The sequence below is a fragment of the Cetorhinus maximus genome, chromosome 5 (assembly GCF_964194155.1).
Source record: "Cetorhinus maximus chromosome 5, sCetMax3.hap1.1, whole genome shotgun sequence".
NCBI classification, from domain to species: domain Eukaryota; kingdom Metazoa; phylum Chordata; class Chondrichthyes; order Lamniformes; family Cetorhinidae; genus Cetorhinus; species Cetorhinus maximus.
This window is the reverse complement of record NC_135883.1, coordinates 25,897,898-25,919,632: the sequence shown is the minus strand read 5'-3', so window position 1 is coordinate 25,919,632 and position 21,735 is coordinate 25,897,898. Positions and strand designations below refer to the sequence as shown.

Genomic DNA, 21,735 nt, shown 5'->3' with positions numbered 1-21,735 from the left:
AAAACTCTTCACTGGTTGGAGTCATACTTAGTACAAAGGAAGATGGTTGTGGTTGTTGGAGGTCAGTCATCTCAGCTCCAGGACAGCATTGCAAGTGTTCCTCAGGGTAGTGTCCTCAGCCCAAACCATCTTCAGCTGCTTCATCAATGACCTTCCTTCCATCATAAGGTCAGAAGTGGGGATATTCGCTGATGATTGCACAATGTTGAGCACCATTCGTGACTCCTCAGATACTGAGGCAGTCCATGTCCACATGCAGCAAGACCTGGACAATATCCAAGCTTGGGCTGACAAGTGGCAAGTAAAATTCGCGCCACAGAAGTGTCAGGAAATAACCATCTCCAACAAGAGAGAATCCAACCATCAAACATTGATGTTCAATGGCATTACCATCACTGTATCCCCTGGGGGTTACCATTGACCAGAAACTGAAGTGGACTAGCCATATAAATACAGTGGTTACAAGAGCAGGTCAGAGGCTAGGAATCATGCAATGAGTAACTCACCTCCTGACTCCCCAAAGCCTGTCCACCATCTACAAGACACAAGTCAGGAGTGTGGTGGAATACTCTCCACTTGCCTGGATGAGTGCAGCTCCAAAAACACTCAAGAAGGTTGACACCATCCAGGACAAAGCGGCCCACTTGATTGGCATCCCATCCACAAACATTCACTCCCTCCACCACCGCTGCACGGTAGCAGCAATGTGTACCATCTACAAGATGCAATGAGGAATTTACCAAGGCATCTTCGATAGCACCTTCTGAACCCACAACCATTACCATCTAGGACAAGGGCAGCAGATAGATGGGAACACCACCTGGAAGATCCCCTCCCAGTCACTCACCATCCTGACTTGGAGATGTATCTCCGTTCCTTTACTGTCGCTGGGTCAAAATCCTGAAACTCTCTTCCTAACAGCACAGTGGGTGTACTGACACCACATGGACTGCAGCGGTTCAAGAATGCAGCTCACCGCCACCTTCTCAAGGGCAACGAGGGATGGGTAATAAATGCTGGTCGAGCCAGCGAAGCCCACATCCCATGAATGAATTTTTAAAAAACCCAGCAGTGTCTACAGGTTAGATTTTGCTGCTCTTGCGCTATTGTTACCGTTTACCTCTAATATAGCCTGGCTGAAGACAAGGAGGGACTCATAGGGTTGCCTTTGGGGCTGGAAGAAGAGGTGAATATCAGAGTGAGAGAAGCTGCCAAAAGTGGGAGGAAGACAAAGCAACACCGAATAGAAGACCATATCCACAGAGAGCCCTCAGCAGATACTTCATTTTACATCAACTTTACTGCGAAACAATTATGAACGAGGCATCTTTGCGTCATCAAGGAGGCTGTCAGTGGGCTATGTCACCTGCTGCAGCCACAGCAGCCTCAAACCAGGGCATTGATAGCACTGCCTGTAGTTGTCAAGGTCACTGTCACACTCAATTTTAGTGCCAGTTGCTCCTTTCAGGCTACATCAGGTGACAACCATTACAAAATCAACTGCAATGACCACTATCTCTTGCAGCCCTTCTAACAGCTCATGTATCTTGTATTGGAAGACTTCTGTAGCTGAGCTTGTCCCAAAGGACACACAGTTCCAGCGGTATTGATCATAAGCTATCTAGAATGTGGTCAGATCTAATACTTGTCCATTGAGAATCACTTGCCAAAACCCACTGTTGAAGAATTGTGAAGACTTTAGCATTGCCTAGGCATGTAGCTACATCTTCAGTAGTCCATAGACTCTTGCTTGATGGCCTTGTTCAAGACTTTGTTATCTAAGCCATTATTAGGAGGTCTTGTGGTACTGTGGTAGCATCCCTGTCTCTGAGCGAGGAGCTCTGGATTCAAGTTCCACTCCAGGACTTGATGGCCAATGAAGCATGGCCAAACAGGTCAAGTAGTAATTCCTTCTAAGATACACCATTGGCAGGCAGGAGAGGTTCCTGGTCAGCTATGTGATGGAAAGAAATTGGAGCCTCTACCATCACTATCCATAGCTCCAAGTTACAACATGCATGTAAAAATGTATGTTACCACTGCAACTCGGACTCATTGCGGGGGGCTGGTTGGTTCAATTGGCTGGATAGCTGGTGTGGATCAGATTGGTGCCAACAGCATGGGGTTCAATTCCTGTTTAGATAGGGTGGATTTGGGACCTGCCTCCTTGCCCTACCCGTCGTGGAGATCGCAGCGCTGTGGGTCGGACCTGCCTTCAGAAGGAGAAGACCTAAGCAGTTGCAGAACTTGTTCTATGTGAGGTACGACTAGCATCAAACTGATCCATGAGGTTAACATTGTGACAGGAGCTATGATATCCTGCCTGACCAGACCAGCCTTCAGCTTAAAGCCACTGGTACTTAACCAGCTACATGTTGGACTGGATCTATTGCCTTGTCAAGCCTGATTCAGTATTCTACCTCAAATTGTCCAACAACATCACTGAATGCTCAATGTTTCAATCCTAATCACTCCATGTTTAGTTGTTTGTCGTTGTGATGTGGACCATATACACCAATGGAGGGTGCCCTATTAATTTCAACATTATCTATATTCTTAATGATCATGTTTAAATACTGTCGGCCTTTCTACACAGCTGTATAGTTGTGCTATCAATGAATTTACAGTCCAGCTTCCGCCTGGACCAGGATTTGTCCTTGTACTTTAACGGAAAGCCTTGAATTGCTATAAGCTAGAATCCCTTTTCCAGCTTAAAATCTATTGTTGCATTTTGAAAACGGTGCAACAGAATCACATTACACTATGCACCCGTCTAGTTGAAATTCTAGGTAGCTACCTGACTCCAGCTAAAGTGTGACACCCAGCAAGTCACGCTGACTTCACTGATGACAAAGACTTGTTTTGTCCTTGGTTCATCATCTATTTCTCTAGTTATTTATATATTTTCAGAGGGTTATTTTCCACAGTATTTCACTGCAAAATGGTTGTTTATTTCCCCCACAACTGTTGCTCATTTTACAGAGGCTATGCACAGCTTATTTTTGTATCTCTTCCTCCAGTTCCATCATTGACAAATCTTTGGCAAGCCTCTGGTCTCCTTGGCTTTCACATTCTGTCCACTGGTCCTGCCATGCCTTCAGTGTCCGATTTCATCCATTTTCAACAAGGTTAGAATAGCCCCTTGAAGCAGTGCTTCTCACACCATTCTACCCACAATCCCTAACTCAAGTCTCAGAGTATCGCACCCTTTGGCACATTTTGCAGTGCATATACAGTGCTTGGTCTTATGTTTCTTGCATCCTTCTGTTGAACTTTAACCTATCAAAGTAAATGTTCTTGCGTTGTTGGCAGTACTGAAAGAACTTTGTCAGCACTGGCATCATCTTCTGTCTGTCTGCATTTTCTGCAAGCCTGACCACCTGAGTAATCCTCACGCGCCTCTTCCCCGATCACTGTGAGAAACGCCACCACTAGTCCCGTCTGCTGGCTGAGCTTTGTCACAAGAGAGTCATAATTTCCAGCACACGCAAACCCCTTCCACTTTTCTGCAGCATTTGCACTGGGGATATTAAGAGCATAGAAATGGTGGTAGATCACATCTTGACGCCATTGTAAAATTCTTTAATTTGAGTAACTTTGAAAAATCATGTAGGCTACTGATATGTCCACCCAAAAGTAAAAATTGCTTTAAACAATCACTGCCACCACGTGTCGACACCTCTTTAAAAGAGAAGGCATAGGTATAAGTAGCAATGTTTTATTAAGTATATAAAACAAAAAGATTAGCTTCCAGGAGTTACAAGAGTTTTCATGTTGTTCCATGAGTCTGCAGCCCAACTACACACACACACACAAACATTCATGAGAGCAAAAGAGAGCACAAAGGGAAGTCACGTGCTAGTCATGTGATGGTGATGCAGACAGCACGCATGTACAGCAAATGTGTAACTTACATCATAGGCACCTGTTGCATGCTACCAGCCCTTATTACCACCTTGGCAGCATGAAGTACAGCAGGAGGTACAGCAGGAGGAGCAGGGAGAGGAAGGAGAGGCAGAACATGTATCTGCCCGAACAAGCTCATTAAGGAGCAGGTCAATTAATTGCCTTCCTTCACCCTAAGCTAAGGGTTTTCTCATTTCACCATGAAGACAAAAATCAGCACCAATTCTATAACAAAAAATAAATTTATCAAACATGCTATGTCAGCATTGATAAAAGAAATGACCAATCACTTTGTGCAAGCCTTTAGTGCCTCTGTTATGCACTTGTTTTCCTTTTCCAGTACTCCAAGCTTCCCCACTGGGTGGTGAAAGGTGGTTGAGCTTCCATTGAGGACACTCAAGATGGCCTGCTTCAAGCAGCTCTGAGTCTAGCGGGCCCATTCAGTGTGGGCTTCTGCAGTCTGGGCTGGTTGACTGTGTGGCAATAGCAAGGGGTCTGGCAGGGGAGCAGATATGTTGTCAGTCTGAGAAACGGCAGTAGGTACCCCTTACATGGAGCCAAGGCCACTGTCCTAGGGCATGCCATAGCATATCTAGGACTCTATATGTCAAAGGCACAGTATTCCCAAAAAAAGTCACAACTTTAAAAAAAAAACAGGTTATAACACCAACAGTGCATATGAGAGAGAAGTTGGGCCTCAGTGATGAGCGGCCACAGCTAAATGGGGTAGAGTGAAAAAGGCAGAGCAAGAGTGAGATGACCTGAGATGGAGGGGAATAACTTGTGGTGGCACTACCAGAGAAGCCATCTCACATTGCCTGAGATATCTCCAAATTCCAGCACACCACCCCCCCACCCAATCCACTCCCATCCAATCCACCCCCATCCCTGCCACAACAATATTGTTCCAGCTTGTCTCTCTCGGCTTCTAAAATAGTGCTGTTCCATCACGCAGCTTTTTGTAGCAGAAGATTCAGGTAGAGTTCTTTTAGCCATCTATCGTAATGATAGTTGTCTTCTTTTTCACCTTGTAGTCATGGCACAATAGAGCATAGCTTTGCTTGTTAATTCAAGTTGTCCACACCCTCAGTACATTGATGCCACCAGCAGTTTCAGTTGAAACAAAAAATACTCCAAAGTTCATCTGAAGTGGCAAAAATGAAACAAATGAATGTTCAAATTAAACGCTGAATTTAAGAAAAGGTCTCAGTCATGCAACTTGCACTTGAATAATTTCAAACTTTGAGGCAGTCACAATATCACATTGTTTTTCCTCCTGTCAAGGCAGGAAAGTTAAATAAATTCAGTGAAAATAGTAAGTATCACTTCTCTCTTCTGTGGTTACATCCGTGCCCAAGTGGCTCTGGAGAGAGAGCATGTGGTGTCCACCGTTAGGCTTGAGGTCTTCTGCGACCGATGGGCGCCGCAGATTTTGGTGTACATCATCAACAGCCGGAACATTATTTTAATTTGTTTCCTTTCCTTTGAAGTTTATTTTTTTTATTACAACAACCTGAAAGTGTCCCTTTAAGGGGTTGTTCATTTGTTCCTTTGACTATGGTAAGATCATAAAGAGATCCTTATTGACACTGGTGGTGAATTGCAGAGTTAGAAACTATACATTTATAATCTCTCACTTTACGAATATTGCTAAAACTGAGTAAAAACACAATAGGGACCATTATCATTTCGATGTTCTTCATAACTTTAAAATTAATTTTGAAAACCAGCCATGGATTAACTTGTTAAAAATCCCCCGCCCCGAGTCGATTCCATTTAAAAACAAACAATTGGCTGGCAAACTAAGAAGAGCTTCCTTGAAATGACTATATACGTTGCCTGTAGGCAAATAGCATCAATCAGCCGAGCGTTGCAATAGCAGTGCTGGTGTGTCGGATATGTTGTTCCATTGGCTGAGCCGATCACCTCAGCTTGTACCCATGGCCTGATGCATCAGTCAGCACACTGCGGGGCAATGACTAATTGCGGAACAGGAACACTGCAAGAACTCGCGGGGAATTCCCAAAACGAAACCTCATAACCCAGCAACACTTGGTTCGCCTGCAAGACCCCCTTATTATGGCTTTAAATCAAAGAGGTCTGTGTTACCATCACAATTAGAACTGGGAAAGTGCTGCAAACCCCCTTCTTTGCTTCACCAAAACAGAAATACCTGGAAAAACTCAGCAGGTCTGGGCAGCATCGTCGGAGAAGAGCAAAGTTGACGTTTCCAGACCTGCTGAGTTTTTCCAGGTATTTCTGTTTATGTTTTGGATTTCCAGCATCCGCAGTGTTTTTTTTGTTTTTATCCCTTCTTTGCTTCCTTCAGTATCAGCAATAAAAACCGAGCTGGCACCTTTCCCTCTTATTTATAAACTGACTGTGAGCAGAGAGGAGGAGGAGGGGAGGGGAGGGGAGGGGTGGGAATCTACGTGGAAATGCTTTCTTGCATAAACTGGATGGCCGCAGTTTTAAAGCAAGTCCCCCCACCCTGTTTGGTGCTAACACGCAGCATGTAAAGCTCAGGGAAAGCTGCTGTAGTTTGACAGAGAGGTGCGTCACGGTGGTGTGAGTGTATTGGGAGCTCTGTTCTGGAATATTGTCAGCAGCTGCCGCTGCTAAGATTTCGGCTTTAAGAGTCAGGAGAGTTATGTTCAGCCTCCAGGGCCACATCACATGAGTAGGCTGCTGTTGACTCCTTTGTTTACATTTAAATCGCAAGCCTGAAAGAGGTAAGACTTGGTAGTGTATCGTTCCGTTCAACGGATTTATATAAGCAAAGGCAGATTGGTTTAATTTAGGAAAGACATTAAATTCTTAAAGTGTGTTGAATTTCAGTCTTGGGGCTGTGACAATAATAGGCCCGGAGCACTGCAGTAATTGATCATAACAATGTGATTTCAGCCAAGAAAATGTGATTGATTGAAACCTGGCTGCTTATGTACAGAGAGCTTTCTTTTAAAGAGGTACTTTTACACTCCCTAGAAAAATGTCCGATTATAATTGAATTTTCCGGTTTTTCTTTTGGAGTGCTTTAATTTGTTTTGCTGGGGGCGGGGAGTAAGATTTTTTTTTATTGTATTAAGCAGCTTGCAAATACTCAACAGCAACTTTCATCCTCTTTGGTGCCGAACCCCTGATTTTTAAGAGATTTTTTAACTCGAGAGTGTGATGGGCAGGTCTGATGCTTTCAAGCTTCGGGCAAACACCAGCTATGGAATTGCAGAACCTCCCAGTGCAGAGGTCCAATTCCCTTCTACTGACTTGGGGGAAAGGGTATCCACTGAGCCCCTAGGCTCTGCCCTCTTACCCAACTCGCTTAAATGCTTCTTTTCCAATCTTTATCCACTATTAAAAAAAGGTATTATGGATTCTGTTTTTGGCAATATTTTGAAGGCATTCTGGGGTGATTGTCGTTTTAATCCCATGCTGTAGGAAAGTGGATGGATTTAACAAGATGTCTTCATATGGTAGTATGGGTGAGCTAAGGAATTCTGTTAGGGAGTTACAGGACCAAAACCACATTCCCTCCCCCCCCCCATTCCTTGGCACAGCATTAGGGTAAGCAAGCTTGTGGCAAAGTTTTGCTACAAATCAGAAAAAAATGATAATGTAGGTAAACAACACTGCATTTTCTGGACATTGACCCCGCCCCCCGTTAAAGTGTTAGTGTGGTAGCGTAGCAATAGAATGTAGCAAATGCAGCAAAACAAAAGTGAAATGCTGCAGATGTTGGAAACCTGAAATAAAAACGGAAAATGCTGGAACTATTCAGCATCAGTGGAGAGAAAATGTTTCAGGTCAATTGCCTTTCATCAGGGGTTCCGACGCTGCCCGATCTGCTGAGTGTTTCCTGCATTTTCTGTTTTGTATTAAATAAATGCAACACCTTTGCTGAGCTGACGGATGGGAATCTAGTAGGAGTTGTACAGGTAACATTGTATCATTCCCTTTTTGTTATCCATCCAAAAGCGTGTTAGGGATCAGCAGCCACATCAAGTCATCTGATTTTGGACAGAAATTTGACTGCTCTCCAATCTTAATTCCGCTTAGATTTGAATACATTTTTTCATCTCTTTACTTTAATAATTAAATAATAGTGTAGATATGAAAAGGGGCATTTTTGTTCTTCTGTGGCTGGTGCTATTTTGTTCATCCCAATAATAATTGACATTTGCAGCAGCATAATGTATTATTTTTGGGTTGGTCACTGCTGAATGCTGAAGGCCAGCAATGGTCATGAACCTTGGTGTTTTGGGAGATAACATGCGTTTAGTGGTATAGTTACAAAGCTTTCTCTGGCTAGTGCATGTACATGTGTGGGATATGTGGAAATCTAGTGTGGGCTACACTGGGAGATGTCAAGTGGCAGGATTTTGGCCTTGTTCACCTAGATTGTACATCTATTTGGTCAAAAAGCAATATAGGCAACCTCCTCATAGTGATTCTGGCAGTGGCTTTCAATTTTACATTTATATTCTAGTGTTGGCTATATACCTGAGCTTTGAAAATCTAAGCAACAGTAGAGTTCCTTGGCACCTTAGTGAAAGTGCTAGCTGCTCTGATATGGGCTTTTATAATTTGATTTTTGAACCTTAATATGAATGCAGAACATGATTTTGTTTTGGTTCCCATTACTATACTGTATATATGTGGACACACTGTATTATCCTATGCATTAGAACTGGTCTGTAGAAGTTGGATGTTGAAGTAGAGAGGAAAGTTGGTGGATATATAAGCTCAGTTTATTCCCCTCCAATATCTTTGCAGATTACAGTGGCATTAGCAGAAGCCTTTTCCGAAATTTGGTCATGTGGTCTTTAGACTGGATAAGTGCAAAGAATGTAGGAGTATACTGGAAGTGATTTTTAAAAAAAGGAATAAAGAGCCAGAGATGTCTAAACCCTGCTTTCCTGCATTGATAAATCTTTAACTTTTTAGACTTGCTCGGAATTGCAAACAAAACAAACAAATTAAAACTCTGTTTATTACCAGTTACCTTTTTAGGTAAAGGAGATGTTCAGTTTTGTATGCTATGTACAGCAATGTCAAAGCAATGACTTTAGAAAATGGATCCCTTTAAGTGATCCTTCCTGTCCTGCATGGCTCCGTTCAATACTGGGCAGGGCACTTTTTGACTGAGCCATTATGGGAGTTAGTTAAATTGATGAGACTAAAACATATTTCAGTTCTGGTCAGACTTGTCTATTCAAATCGTAACCATTAAGTGTCATGCTGGATTCTGCCTTCTGAGGCCATCTTTAATGTTCTTTTTAGCTTCATTTTGTTTCGGTGCATTTGGGTAAATGTTCTGGTTTTATTCCTTCTCTCCCTGGCCAGATACACCCCAAGAAATGGGCACATAATCTATTGTTAGCTCCCAACCAGTAACTTCTGCAATCTGATGTCTAGTAATATGATGCTGAACGTTACCATAGTGTTTGTTACCTTCCATATTTATGACCTGATTGCTCTCTAACAAGCAGCCTTGCTATTGCTAAATATATATGACTACTGGACTCTGAAGATAAAATAATTAAGCATTAAGAAGCGGTTCTAAAGAAATACATTGAATTATGTCTTTCCACAAAATTTGTGGAATCCCAAGAGACTGTTCACCAGCCCAGGATTGTCCTGAACTGAAATGCTTGTGATTTGCAGTGGCCTCTCCACATTAATTCCCTCCCTCTTTTTGAATGCTGTGACTCTTGATAAGTTATAGTTATGTGAGCACTGACTGTTGCCTGGCCATTCTTGCCTAAGTGACCATTCCTAGATTGTGAACATTGATAGATTAGTTAACCATTAGGGGCATTGCAGAGGAACTCAATCCAGGTCTTAGCTGACCACCATGGCCCCACAGTACTCATTGGAAAGTGATCTGGAATGGAAAGCCTGACTGGTCCCTCCCTTTCTTGGCCCACAAGGCTAGGGCTATTTGTGGTGACTCTGACTGTTGCCCTGAGAGATGTCAGTTAACTCAGCAAATAACATGGATTGAACCTTTTTATATTTTTGAATAACACATTGGCCCTGAAGTTTCCTCGGAGCTACTCCTGTAATGTTGCTGCAAGTATCATGGATTCTGGTGGTGCTGGAGCAATTTCCCAGTCATGGTGTGTTACTATGCTGGCTCAAACACAGTATGATCAATGTCATATGTTATTGAATTGATGACATATGTTGTGCTTATGCAATGACTGCAGTCCCTGGAAAAGAGAAGTGCACAGGATAGAGAGACTATTGTACTCTACTGGGTAGTCGCAGATTTTGAACATTATGCTGCCCTTTTCTGTCTGTAAAAGTTAACTGCTATCTCTGAATAAAAATCATTCTCTTTCTCACTGCACCTTGAATTCATTCTGTGCAATACCACATTTGTGTGATACATAGAGCTCAAGCCAAGAAAGTGTCTGTCTCGCTCGTGTCTTCTGTCTCTCACGTGTGCTCATACACACGCACCAGACTGCTTCATAGCGCAACAAAACAAATTGGGAATGCACACCATAGTAGACAAGTGTTGAGAAGAATCAAATTCCAATGTGTATATATTGTAGATAACGGTATTATGATGCAGAGGGGTATAATACCATAGGGCCTAAAATAAATCTGAGAAATTGTATCTCTTGTAATGGTGAGTGTTATGCATCTGACATTTCTAGGGCATCGCCACATAAAAATCACACTATGCTTAAGCTATATTTTTGACATTATCTCAGATAAAACAAAGTGAATTGTTCTAGCTTTCAAGGTTTGTTAGTGTATTTGAAGAATATTATCACCCAGGCTTCTTCTAACATCTTGAGGTCATAGCTCTGCTGACTCTTGTGTGAATTGAAAATTGACCTTACATTATATATGCTATAATATATAATCTACTCAATGTTTTGGGCAAGTATTCTTGTTATGAAGAGCTACCCAGGATTTCTGTTTGATGCTCTGTGATAACTGGAGGTGTGTAATATACATGCTCATGAGAGGTAATCTTATTGAAAGATATAAGATCCTGAGGGGACTTGACAGGATTTTTTTTTTTATTCATTTGTGGGACGTGGGCATCACTGGCTAGGCCAGCATTTATTGCCCTAAATGCCCTTGTTCAGAGTCATTGCTGTGGGTCTGGGATCACATGTAGTCCAGAGCAGGTAAGGACAGCAGATTTCCTTCCCTGAAGGACATTAGTGAACCAGATGGGTTTTCATGAAAATCGACGATGGTTTCATGGTCATCATTAGAGTTTTAATTCCGGATATTTGGTGGGATGCAGTGGGATTCGAACCCGGGGCTCCAGAGCATTACCTGGGTCTCTGGATTATCAGTCTAGTGACAATATCACTATGTCACTGCCTCCCTGGATGGATGCAGGAAGGATGTTTTCCTTTGTGGGAGGGACTAGAAGTGCCTCCCATTTAAGACTGAGATGAGGAGAAATTTTTTGGGAGTTGTGAAGCTTTGGAACTCATCCCCAGAGAGTGGTAGAGGCAGGGCCATTGGCAGAAATAGATTGATTCTTGACTAACAAGGGAGTCAAAGGTTACTGGGGGTGTGAATGTAGTGTTGAGGTTATAATCAGATCAGCCACGATTTTGAATTGTGGAGCAGGCTCGAAGGGCCAAATGGCCTACTCCTAATTTGTATATATTTTCATCATATGTGTAAACCCTAATGGAGATCGATTTAGTAATAAGTCATTAGCTTCTGTTATGGTGAGGTAGAAGATTTTTAGTGTGTGTAACTGTACACCAGCCAGGAAGAAGAAGTAAGTAAGTTATCAGAAAATGAATTGGGAAGGGGGGGTGGGGGAAGAAACTAAACCATTAAATGTCGGTATGCTTGTGCAAGGAAATCTGAAACATATGTTTAGTCAAAACAAAACACTGATCTTTTCAATCTAGTTTTCAGTTTGCAGGAAAAAAGATTATTAGAACAAGTTTCTGCATGTAGAGTTTTGAATTGGAGATTTAGTTTTGTTTAGAACAAGCCCAAGATCATTTTTCAAAAGCATTCCATCAGTGATAGGCAATTGTAATCTGAAAGACAGTTGGTTCAAGAATATTTGCCAAAATGTGATATCGAATACCTTCATAGCAAAATCAGATCCTTGTTTATCTTCCAGAATAACCCACTTAGGACAGGCAAACAATGCAGATAAGTGTTCACTATGGAAAAGAAAAGTTTGAAATCAAGTAGGAGGAGGAAACAATGAGATGGGAGACAGAGAACAGGCTGAGAAGGAAAACAATCAAATTAAAATGATAAAGCTGTGATGGTAATGAGTTCTGATGAAGGGCTCAAGACCTGAAACATTGGACGGAATCTTTTGGAAGCAATGGGGGGTCTTGGCTGCAGGCTGGAGAGCTGGCCTGACCACGTGTTGTCTTTTGAGAAGACCTGCTGCATCTTGTGTCACTCGGGCACGCAACAGGGCAGCGGCGAGTCTTCCCCCACTCATCAGGAGTTGTTGGTTAATCAGAAGCTGACGGCCCTTCTGCAGTCTGTAGCACCATCACTGGATGGCAGTGGATGTTGCCAGTAGGACACCCACCCAGGCCTTGATCATTGTGGGACCCAAGCATAGGTGAGGTACGGGTTTGTGGGTTGGGGCCATGAGAGAGGAGGGTGAGGGGGTTTGGCAGCAAGGGCAAGGGGTTGGCTTTCAACAGCTCACCCACCCCAATACTGGGTCCATTGATCAGACACTGAGTGCCTTTGAAAGACAGGCCCACCCCCAACCAGGGAGCCCACAAGCAAACACGCAAGGATTTGCTTGTTGTGCTAGCCACATGGCGAGCCCTCCCGCCCCCCACTGACCTTTTGCTGGATTAATATCAGTGACGGTAGGCTGAGGTCCTTAAGTGGATATCAACAGCAACAGTTGGCAGCAGGGCAGGATGGCCATCCATGAGCCTTCCCACCTTGGACTTAATTGGGAGGAGATGAGAAGGAGGCAGGATTCCCACCTGCCACCCTATCTTCTGATTATATGTCTCTGCCACCAAACTTGCTATGGGGGAGGGTACATGACTCCACCTGTTAACTCTGTTCTCTCCACAGGTATTGCCTGAGCTGCTGAGTATTTTCTGCTTTTATTTCAGATTTCCAGCATCTGCAATGTTTGCAGTTGTTATGGTAATACTGGATCAGAAAGTGTTGGTCATAAAGATGTAAAAGTGAGGGAGCATATAGAATTGAGATAGAAGGGTCCTTCAGTATTGGTAAGGAGAGTGATAAATTGCAGAGACACTTTTTCCAGAGTTTTGACAAAGGATGCCATCAGAAGGGCTTGCTTTTTCTTCATTTTGTTGTGTATTTCTAGAATTTTCTCTTACTCTGAGAAGATTGAATGATTGTCAGTGAAATGGTAGTCTGGGAGTATGAATAGCAAGCTTAAGGAGAAAGAGGAATAAGATGCGCCAGGGGTCTAGGATTAATAATATAATGGAACAGATTGTACGGGGTCTGTTGAAGGAATAGCTCTTCATGGGATAAGGAAAGATCATTTAGCCCATTATGTTTTTATTTAGCATCTGTAGAGAGAGAGAAACAATGTTAATATTTTACTCAATGACTTTTCATTGTATGTATTTACATATAGTTGTATCAAGCTGTTGTTCAGTAAAATCCTGGAGCTTCTCAAAAGCAAAATTTCATGGTGCTTTATCTGGGTGGGTGTTTCCAACATTTTCTATTTTACAACAAAGTTTCTTGATTCATTTAACCGTTAGGGTTTAAAATTTGACAACTTCATGTAAATGAAAGCAATATTAACTGGATGAAATCACTTTGTCAACATTTGGTTTAACAATTGTTTAATAAATGTCATGCATGATATTGCATTATTCAGAAAATTAATCCATTTCAAAACGTTCAGCAAATGATTTGACTCAAAAATAGTCTATTCTGATTTACTTCCTGTAAATATTTCTAGTGTAGTGATCCTGTTTCCTTTTCACACAGACTTACTTGGAGAAGGAAATACCTTTTAGAGTCACAGGAGGTTCAACATAGTAATTCATTTCCTTTTATCTATAATGCAAAGATTATCAACTCGAGACAAAATGGTTGTCCATTGTCCATGCCCCTGTAGGAGTTTGTGATGAAATTTCAAATTCAAGAGGTTGCATCTCATTCTAATATCATTTATAGAATGTTAAGTATCATTTCAAAACATTAAATTTGCATCCTCTTTTCAATGTTCTCTTCTCTGAAAGTCCCATTCTCCAATCTCAATACATTTGACGTTATTATGACCTTTTTTCTTGTCAGGTACTTTCATATATTAGAATGGCACAGCTGTGAGTAAATATATCATTTTTTTGTTTTAAAGACACAGACCATGAATTACGTTGGGCAGTTGGCTGGTCAGGTGTTTGTCTCAGTGAAAGAGCTTTACAAGGGATTAAATCCTGCCACGTTATCTGGCTGCATTGATATCATTGTTGTCCAACAGCCGGATGGAAGTCTCCAGTGCTCCCCATTCCATGTTCGGTTTGGAAAACTAGGTGTGCTCCGTTCCAGAGAAAAAGTGGTAAGTAAGCAACAGCATTTTAATTTTATTACAGGTTAAGACAAGAAATTGCCTTGAAGGCACGTGAGTAACGAGCTAAAGTCAAAACTTGTGGATGACACAACAGATTATCAAACTGTCCTTTTTGCTGCTGTAGTCTAGAATCGAGTCCAGTCACGCCATAGGGAATGAGTTTGGGCGTCTCAATCTGATTCACAGCAGCCGCAGCACATAATAAAAGGCACAAAATTGGTAATCTGAGATCACGGATAATTGTAGGAGGGGGCAATTGCTCATGGTGCATTGGCAGTGCTTTAAGTTTGAGGATAAGGCACACTTCCCAGCTGTGTTGATGTTGGAGGGGTAATTTTCTGACATTTGTTAGCGCTCTGCCTGCTGGAGTGATAGATTGATAATTTGGGTGTGTGCTGCACATGATTTTCTAGCTAGGTTAAAATAAATAGTTACTTAGTCGTGCATACGTCAGATTTCCATCAAGGAGACAGGTATCAGGAGGTGATGGCATAGTGGTATTGTCGCTGGACAAGTAATCCAGAGACCCAGGGGACCTAGGTTCGAATCCTGCCAGATGGTGGAATTTGAATGCAATAAAAATTTGGAATTAAAAGTCTAATGATGAATGAAACCATTGATTGTTGTAAAAACCCATCTGGTTCACTACTGCCCCTTTAGGGAAGGAAATCTGCCATCCTTACCTGGTCTGGCCTACAGCAATGTGGTTGACTCTTAAATGCCCTCTGAAATGGTCTAGCAAGCCACTCAAACTGCTACAAACTCTCAAAAAAGGCATTGACCTAGACAGAAATGACAACGGCAAACTCAGCCCTGTTGACACTGCAAAGTCCTCCTTACTAATATCTGGGAGCTAGTGTCTGGAGGCCTTGGTCCAAACATGGACATAAGAGCTGAACTCCTGAGATGAGGTGAGAGTGACTGCCCTTGACGTCAAGGCTGCATTTGACCGTGTGTGGCGTCAAGGAGCCCTGGCAAAACTGGATTCGATGGGAATCGGGGAAAACTCTCCACTGGTTGGAGTCATACCTAGCACAAAGGAAGATGGTTGTGATTGTTGGAGGTCAAATACCTCCGCTCCAGGACATAACTGCAGGAGTTCCTCAGGTCCAAGGCCCAACCATCTTCAGCATCTTCATCAATGACCTTCTTTCCATCGTAAGGTTAGAAGTGGGGATGTGCAATCATCAGCGAATGTTCACCATTCACGATTCCTCAGACACTGAAACAGTCCATGTCCAAAGAATATCCAGGCTTGGGCTGACAAGTCGCAAGTATCATTCGTGCCCCACAAGTGCCAGGCAATGACCATCTTCAACAAGAGAGAATATAACCATTGCTCCGTGATGTTCAATGGCATTACCATCACTGAATCCCCCACTATCAACATCCTGGGAGTTACCATTGACCAGAAACTGAACTGGACTAGCCATATAAATACTGTGGCTACAAGAGCAGGTCAGAGGCTAAGAATCGTGTGATGAGCAACTCACCACCTGACTCCCCAAATCCTGTCCACCATCTACAAGGCACAAGTCAGGAGTGTGATGGGATACTCTGCACTTGCCTGGATGAGTGCAGCTCCATAACACTCAAGAAGCCCGACACCGTCCACGACAAAGCAGCCCACTTGGTAGGCACCACATTCACTCCCTCTACCACTGATGCACAGTAGCAGCAGTGTATACCATCTACAAGATGCACTGCAAAAATTCACTAAGGCTCCTTAGAAAGCACCTTCCAAATCCATGATCACGACCACCTAGAAGGACAAGGGCAGTAGGCAGATGGGAACACCACCATCTGGAAGTTCCCCAAGTCATTCACCATCCTGACTTGGAAATATATCACCGTTCCTTCACTGTCGCTGGGTCAACATCCTGGAACTCGCTTCATAACAGCGCTGTGGGTGTACCTACACCACATGGACTGCAGCAGTTCAAGAAGGCAGCTTGCCACCACCTTCTCAAGGGCAACTAGGGATGGGCAATTAATGCTTGCCTAGTCAGCGAAGCCCACCGTGAATCAATTAATTTAAAGAAAAGACAGGAATATTTGGTGATTTCTCTTTTATCCTGAAGCAGCCCACCCATCCTATTTTTGTGTTGGGATGTAGCAGTGGAGGCAGGAAGATGGTGAGGCTGGCATGTTAGAAGGCTTGCCTCTGTTCACTGGGAAATTGCCCCAATTCTATTCATGGTTATTAGGCCCTCTAGCTCCCATCTCTCATGCACCCCATAGCCCCTCATATCCCCTGTGCCCCCTCATATTGTCTATGTCTGCTCCATGCCCATTCACACAGTATGTACTCGGTACACAACCAATGAGTCATATAATAACACTGAAGTCTTTGAAATGCTCATGAAATAAAAAAAGCTGTTCAAAAATTCTTTTGAAATAAACATTGCCTCTTTAAATGTCTCATAAAGCTGTCAATGGAAGTCCCATTGAAGAAACCTTTAATCGACTTCACACCCCCTAATCTTGTCTGAATAAACATACAAGCATTGAAAAACCACTTCAAAAAAGATCGCGGTTATGACCGTGTAATGAAGCTGTCAATCAAACAAAGCTAGCAGTCCCCTTTGCAATTATTTAAACACACTCTTGCTGGTCTGAGTCAATTAGTCATTCTTGGAGCTCAGTCAAGCATTCATAATGAGACAATCTGACAAAACCAATATCTGGCCATCTGCCCAGCCTGATTCTATTGATACAATTGCTGAGAATGGGGGTGGGAATCCTGAAATTGGGTCCTGACTGCAATTTTTAAAACCCTTCTGCCTCCTTTCTGAAATGAACAGAGACATGTCAATCTGGATCTGTGCCCGATTTTCCAAGGTATATTGCTGGTGGGGAAAGCACCTTGCAGGAAACGCAGTGTTAGAAAATTTGGTGATTAAGTGAATGATTTTGTTTCTATTAACACTGAACATCCATCATAATGAGGATAAAATAATTAAATGAGGGACTTAAAACATTGTAGAAAATTGTGCTAATATATCCCTTCTTAGAGAACTTCATTGGCTCAAAGTTCAGCTTTTATTGGTTTCCCACAGCCTTTACAACTGACATGCCATCTGCCCCTTTTTAATAATGTCAATAGCTAATGGTATTATCTATTGAAATGAATATAGTAACAAGCTGAACAAGTCAAGTTGAACTTGATTTGGATGAGGTGGGCCACACTAATAATGTTAACATTTTTAAAAAAAGATTAATGCCTGCATGAAAACAAAATTTGTGCCTACATTAGCAATTTGGAGCTGTGCTTGTATTTTGACTGAAATTTCAGCAGACTGGAGCTGAGGGTTAAGTGAGCAGCTGAAGGTTGATTTTAATATTAGACTGTGAGTTTTCTCAGCTGCATTTAGTTATTTGAGAACAGAGCTGCAGTAGAATTCTTATGTTTAAAGTTTACTGCTTTCTCAATGAAATTTTTTAACCAGTTACACACACACACACACCAAAAATGAACTTTTAGATAGGAATTATAGAAAGTATGTACAGATTAATACTTCAAATTGTATGTTTATGCTGAAGAGCTTGTGTCAATAAAAAAAATAAACAAACCACAGTTGCTAACTGGCAAAATGGGTTAGTATATTACCCTTTCAGTTTTAAGTCCTGAGTTTAGACTTGGAGGAATTTAATAGAATCGCCTCCCTGACTCCCCTCTCCCTGATAGCTATGGATCTCCAATTTAAACAAATGCCCAGAATTGAATTGAGATTTGTCTGCAGCATAAACCATTCTAACATTCAACATGAAGTGGCACTGAGTTGGTAGTGCTATACAAGGGACCACAAAGATCACTGGTGTAGAAAATGCGCATCTTCTATGTGCAGTATGGGGTGTTGTACTGAAGTTGGGGATCAAGGTGAATTTTTGGGAACAAGCAGTGCCATCCTGTACTTAATTTGGATTTCTATTACCCTCGATACAGTGCACTAATGTGTTGTATCAATGGACGATCTAGCTATCATTAAACTGAAGCCCAGCTCAAGATCTGCTAGTTATGTTTAAATTATTTACTTAATGAGCCTAGCAATTTTTTTCCATTCCAATAGAATGAGGACTAATAAAACTAAAAGAAACATTTATATTCTGGACCTAATTCGAAGTTTCATCTAAGGATCAAGTACAAATGCTTTCACCATTGCTAAATGTTAAATAATGGACTCTGATCAAAAAATGTACATTGTAAGCAAACATTGAATGGGATTAGATTTTAGCGCTAGTGAGACAGCTACCAACTCTTGAAGCAATAAGCAAAATAATGTTTTCCTTAGTGTCTTTAAAGAAACAGCATTGCATAAATGCATGAAGCTAAACATTGATTCCTACAATTTGAAATATGACAATACCATATGCATTTCAGATAACCTGACCAGTGAATGTAATCTAGGGGACTGTGAAGTGCAAGGAAAGTTGTTCAGACCTATCGATATCTCCATAGAGGGGTGAAGTAATGTGCGTCCAAACAGCAAAATGTATATGGATTTTCCATTTGCAACTCTAGGTTTGAAATATACATAATAATAAATATTCAACCTTTTTTTCAGGTGGATATAGAAATCAATGGGGAACCTGTGCAACTGCAGATGAAACTCGGAGACAATGGGGAGGCATTTTTTGTTCAAGAGGCAACAGATAAAAAGGTAAGTTCACATTTAGCTTAAGTACAAATCCAAACCAAACTTTGAAAATCAAGGCAATAAATCAATAATACAGTTACTGGAACAAGCCAGTTTGCTTTTATATTGGTATTGCTTTGTTTATCTGTATCTGCCCTTTAATAAACTAAAGAATATGTCTGGGCTGTAGACCATAAAGTTGTGTATGTTTTTTTCCCAAATGCTGCCCATTCCCTTTCCTCCAACTCACTGACATTGTATTTCTAAGCTACATTTTGTGTATTGTAAGATCCCTTTATTTTTGTATAAACAATTTTCCATGGTCCACCACAGCATTACTTCACCAGAAACTATCTAAATAATCACTACGGTCCTCGCCTCCTTTTACCTGATGTGTTTCATGAGACCAGGAAAACTCAAATCAACTTGGGTTATAAATAGAAACCTTTTAACAATGGAGGGACCCAGCCTCCTTGAAGTTTCAATGACTGACCTACTCCCTGAGAGCTTTTTGGTCACATGCCCCTTATCCTATCTTTGCTAAAACAACAGCACTAGGTATTAGTATAGCAGTCCGCTACTAATTGATACCTTATGATGTGAAGATCACTCTCCCCAAGAGTTCTCCCACTTGACTTGGGTTGACTTGGACCACCTCAGTTCCCCAGCACCAGAGCAAACAATACCTCATTTCTAGTTGGTTTGGGAACATCCTGGTCAAGGAGGTTCTCATGAACACCTTTTCCTTCTCCCTCTCCTTTCCCTTTACTCTATCAGATATTGATTGGGATAATGTTAATTACAGTCCCCCTCTATCACCAGGGAACTCGTGGCCTCCCTGATGTCCTCTAGTGACCCCAGCTGCCCTTGAAATTCAGGGAGCTCAAGCAGCTGGAGACACTTTAACACACATTGACACCCAGGACCCAAAAGAGTCCTCAAGTTCCCACGTGGCACAGGAATTGCAAGCAACAGGTCTTGACTGCTCGTCCATGACCTGAAAAACAATCTGTGCTCCCTCTTTTTTTAAAAAAAAATCTAGTCAGTACATTGTTTAAAACAATAATTGCCCCTAGCCATCAGCCCTTGGGTCTCACTGTCTCCCTTTCCCCCTCTTGAACTGCTCCATGATTTTTAAAATACCTGGACAGCAACTCCTCCCTCAAGGCACTGAATTCCCCAATTTTAGTCGTCCTATAGAACCAGTGCTCTGTGGAACTAGACTGTGTTATTTGGTTTGTCTGTTAGAAAAGGCATCCTGTATTGGTACTAACAAAAATTCCTAAGACCTGAGCCAGCTCCTGCTGACAGTAATTACCAGTTCTAACTAGCTACATCATTAACTAACTATGTGACTGCCACCATTAGACATCTTGTTTACCACTAACACTGCCAGAAATTATAAGCTTAGATTAAAGTTAAGATAAATGCAAACTGAACTAAATTTTCAACCCTTAAAATTCCCTCACTCGTCAAATTCCCTGAATTTAGGACTCTGTGGAAGCAGTCCTCTGTAGAACCGGACTCTGTGGTACATGTAAGTCTTCCATTATTAAGGTACTTTTAAATCCATGGCTAGCAAATACAGCAGTCGTTGGGTCCAAATACATCTCCTGTGCATTTGATTTTCAGCCAAGTAGCAGACTGAATGTAAAAGATGTCAGTCTCAGCTTCAGATGGATTGTTCAGAGGAGACACAGGATTGACTTTGGAAAGTATTGAGTCCTAGCATTTGATCACTCCTCCCCTGTGCATTATCTTTTCTCTTTGTAACTTGTTTTACCGTTAGCATTTTGTAGAGGCTATTTCGTTTATTTCACATGGCTGAACTACTGAATTCTTTTGAAGAAAATATCAGTCACTTGGTGTTGATAGGAAACCAATGGAGCTCAGCATGGTAAGGGTGGTTGGTGAGCAGGTTAGATTAGGGTGTGGCTCATTGATACTTTAAGACATTTGAGTTTATGGAGGGATGAGGATGGATAGTTAGCAAAGATGACATTGAGAAATTTGAGGCCAATGTCAATAGTGTAGCTATTACTTTTGGCAGCAGTGTAGTGAGTTGGGCAGCAATGAACAATAGTGCTGAGATGGATGTAAACACTCTCATGATAGATAAGGTGTGGAGAAACAAGCAAACAAACAGGAAAATACCTCTGGCTAATATTAATTACCCAAACTGAATATACAAGCCTGGGCTAGCCATGGAAGCCATAATGGTGGGTCATTGCATCGTGTGTTGTACTAAATGATTCACTATATCTCAAGCAAATTGAAAACTAAGGAAGGATGAAGTAAATGGATTTTTTTGATTTTTATTTACGTATTTGTGAAGTTCATACACTTTAGCCTATGATTTGACAAGTGATTATCCACCTCTGAAATCAGTCCAGTAAAAACGTGAGTAGTGCCACTTCCTTGTCTCCTTGCTGTCTATTTTGCAGAAGTTGTGATATTAAGCAAGCTGCAGGAAAAAAAAGGAAAGGAAACTGTGTTTGCCTCTTGTTTTCTTAATCCATCCTTGTCTGCCCACCCACATTGAAGGATATTTAGGTGTGAGCAGATACCAAGAAATTTTGTGAGATGACTTCTTATGACAGTGCTGAGAGTGCCTTTTTCATTATCCAGAAATCCCAGATCTGGCTGTTGTGG

The 21,735-nt window shown here is 41.8% G+C and overlaps 1 protein-coding gene across 4 annotated transcripts in view; it reads left to right on the top strand.

Annotated features, from left to right (window-relative positions):
* The first annotated feature begins 6,343 nt into the window (after positions 1 to 6,343).
* lpin1a (lipin 1a) overlaps positions 6,344 to 21,735 on the top strand; it is an 85,600-nt gene continuing 70,208 nt past the window's right edge. For 2 of the 4 annotated variants that reach the window (XM_078541603.1, XM_078541601.1), the window contains exons 1-3: positions 6,344 to 6,638; positions 14,234 to 14,434; positions 19,012 to 19,107. In XM_078541603.1, coding sequence (XP_078397729.1) covers positions 14,243 to 14,434; positions 19,012 to 19,107 — 288 coding nt within the window. In that variant the 5' untranslated portion in view covers positions 6,344 to 6,638; positions 14,234 to 14,242. Of the gene's footprint in view, positions 6,649 to 14,233; positions 14,435 to 19,011; positions 19,108 to 21,735 lie in introns of all 4 variants that reach the window. The other 2 variants (XM_078541604.1, XM_078541602.1) reach the window with 2 other exon arrangements.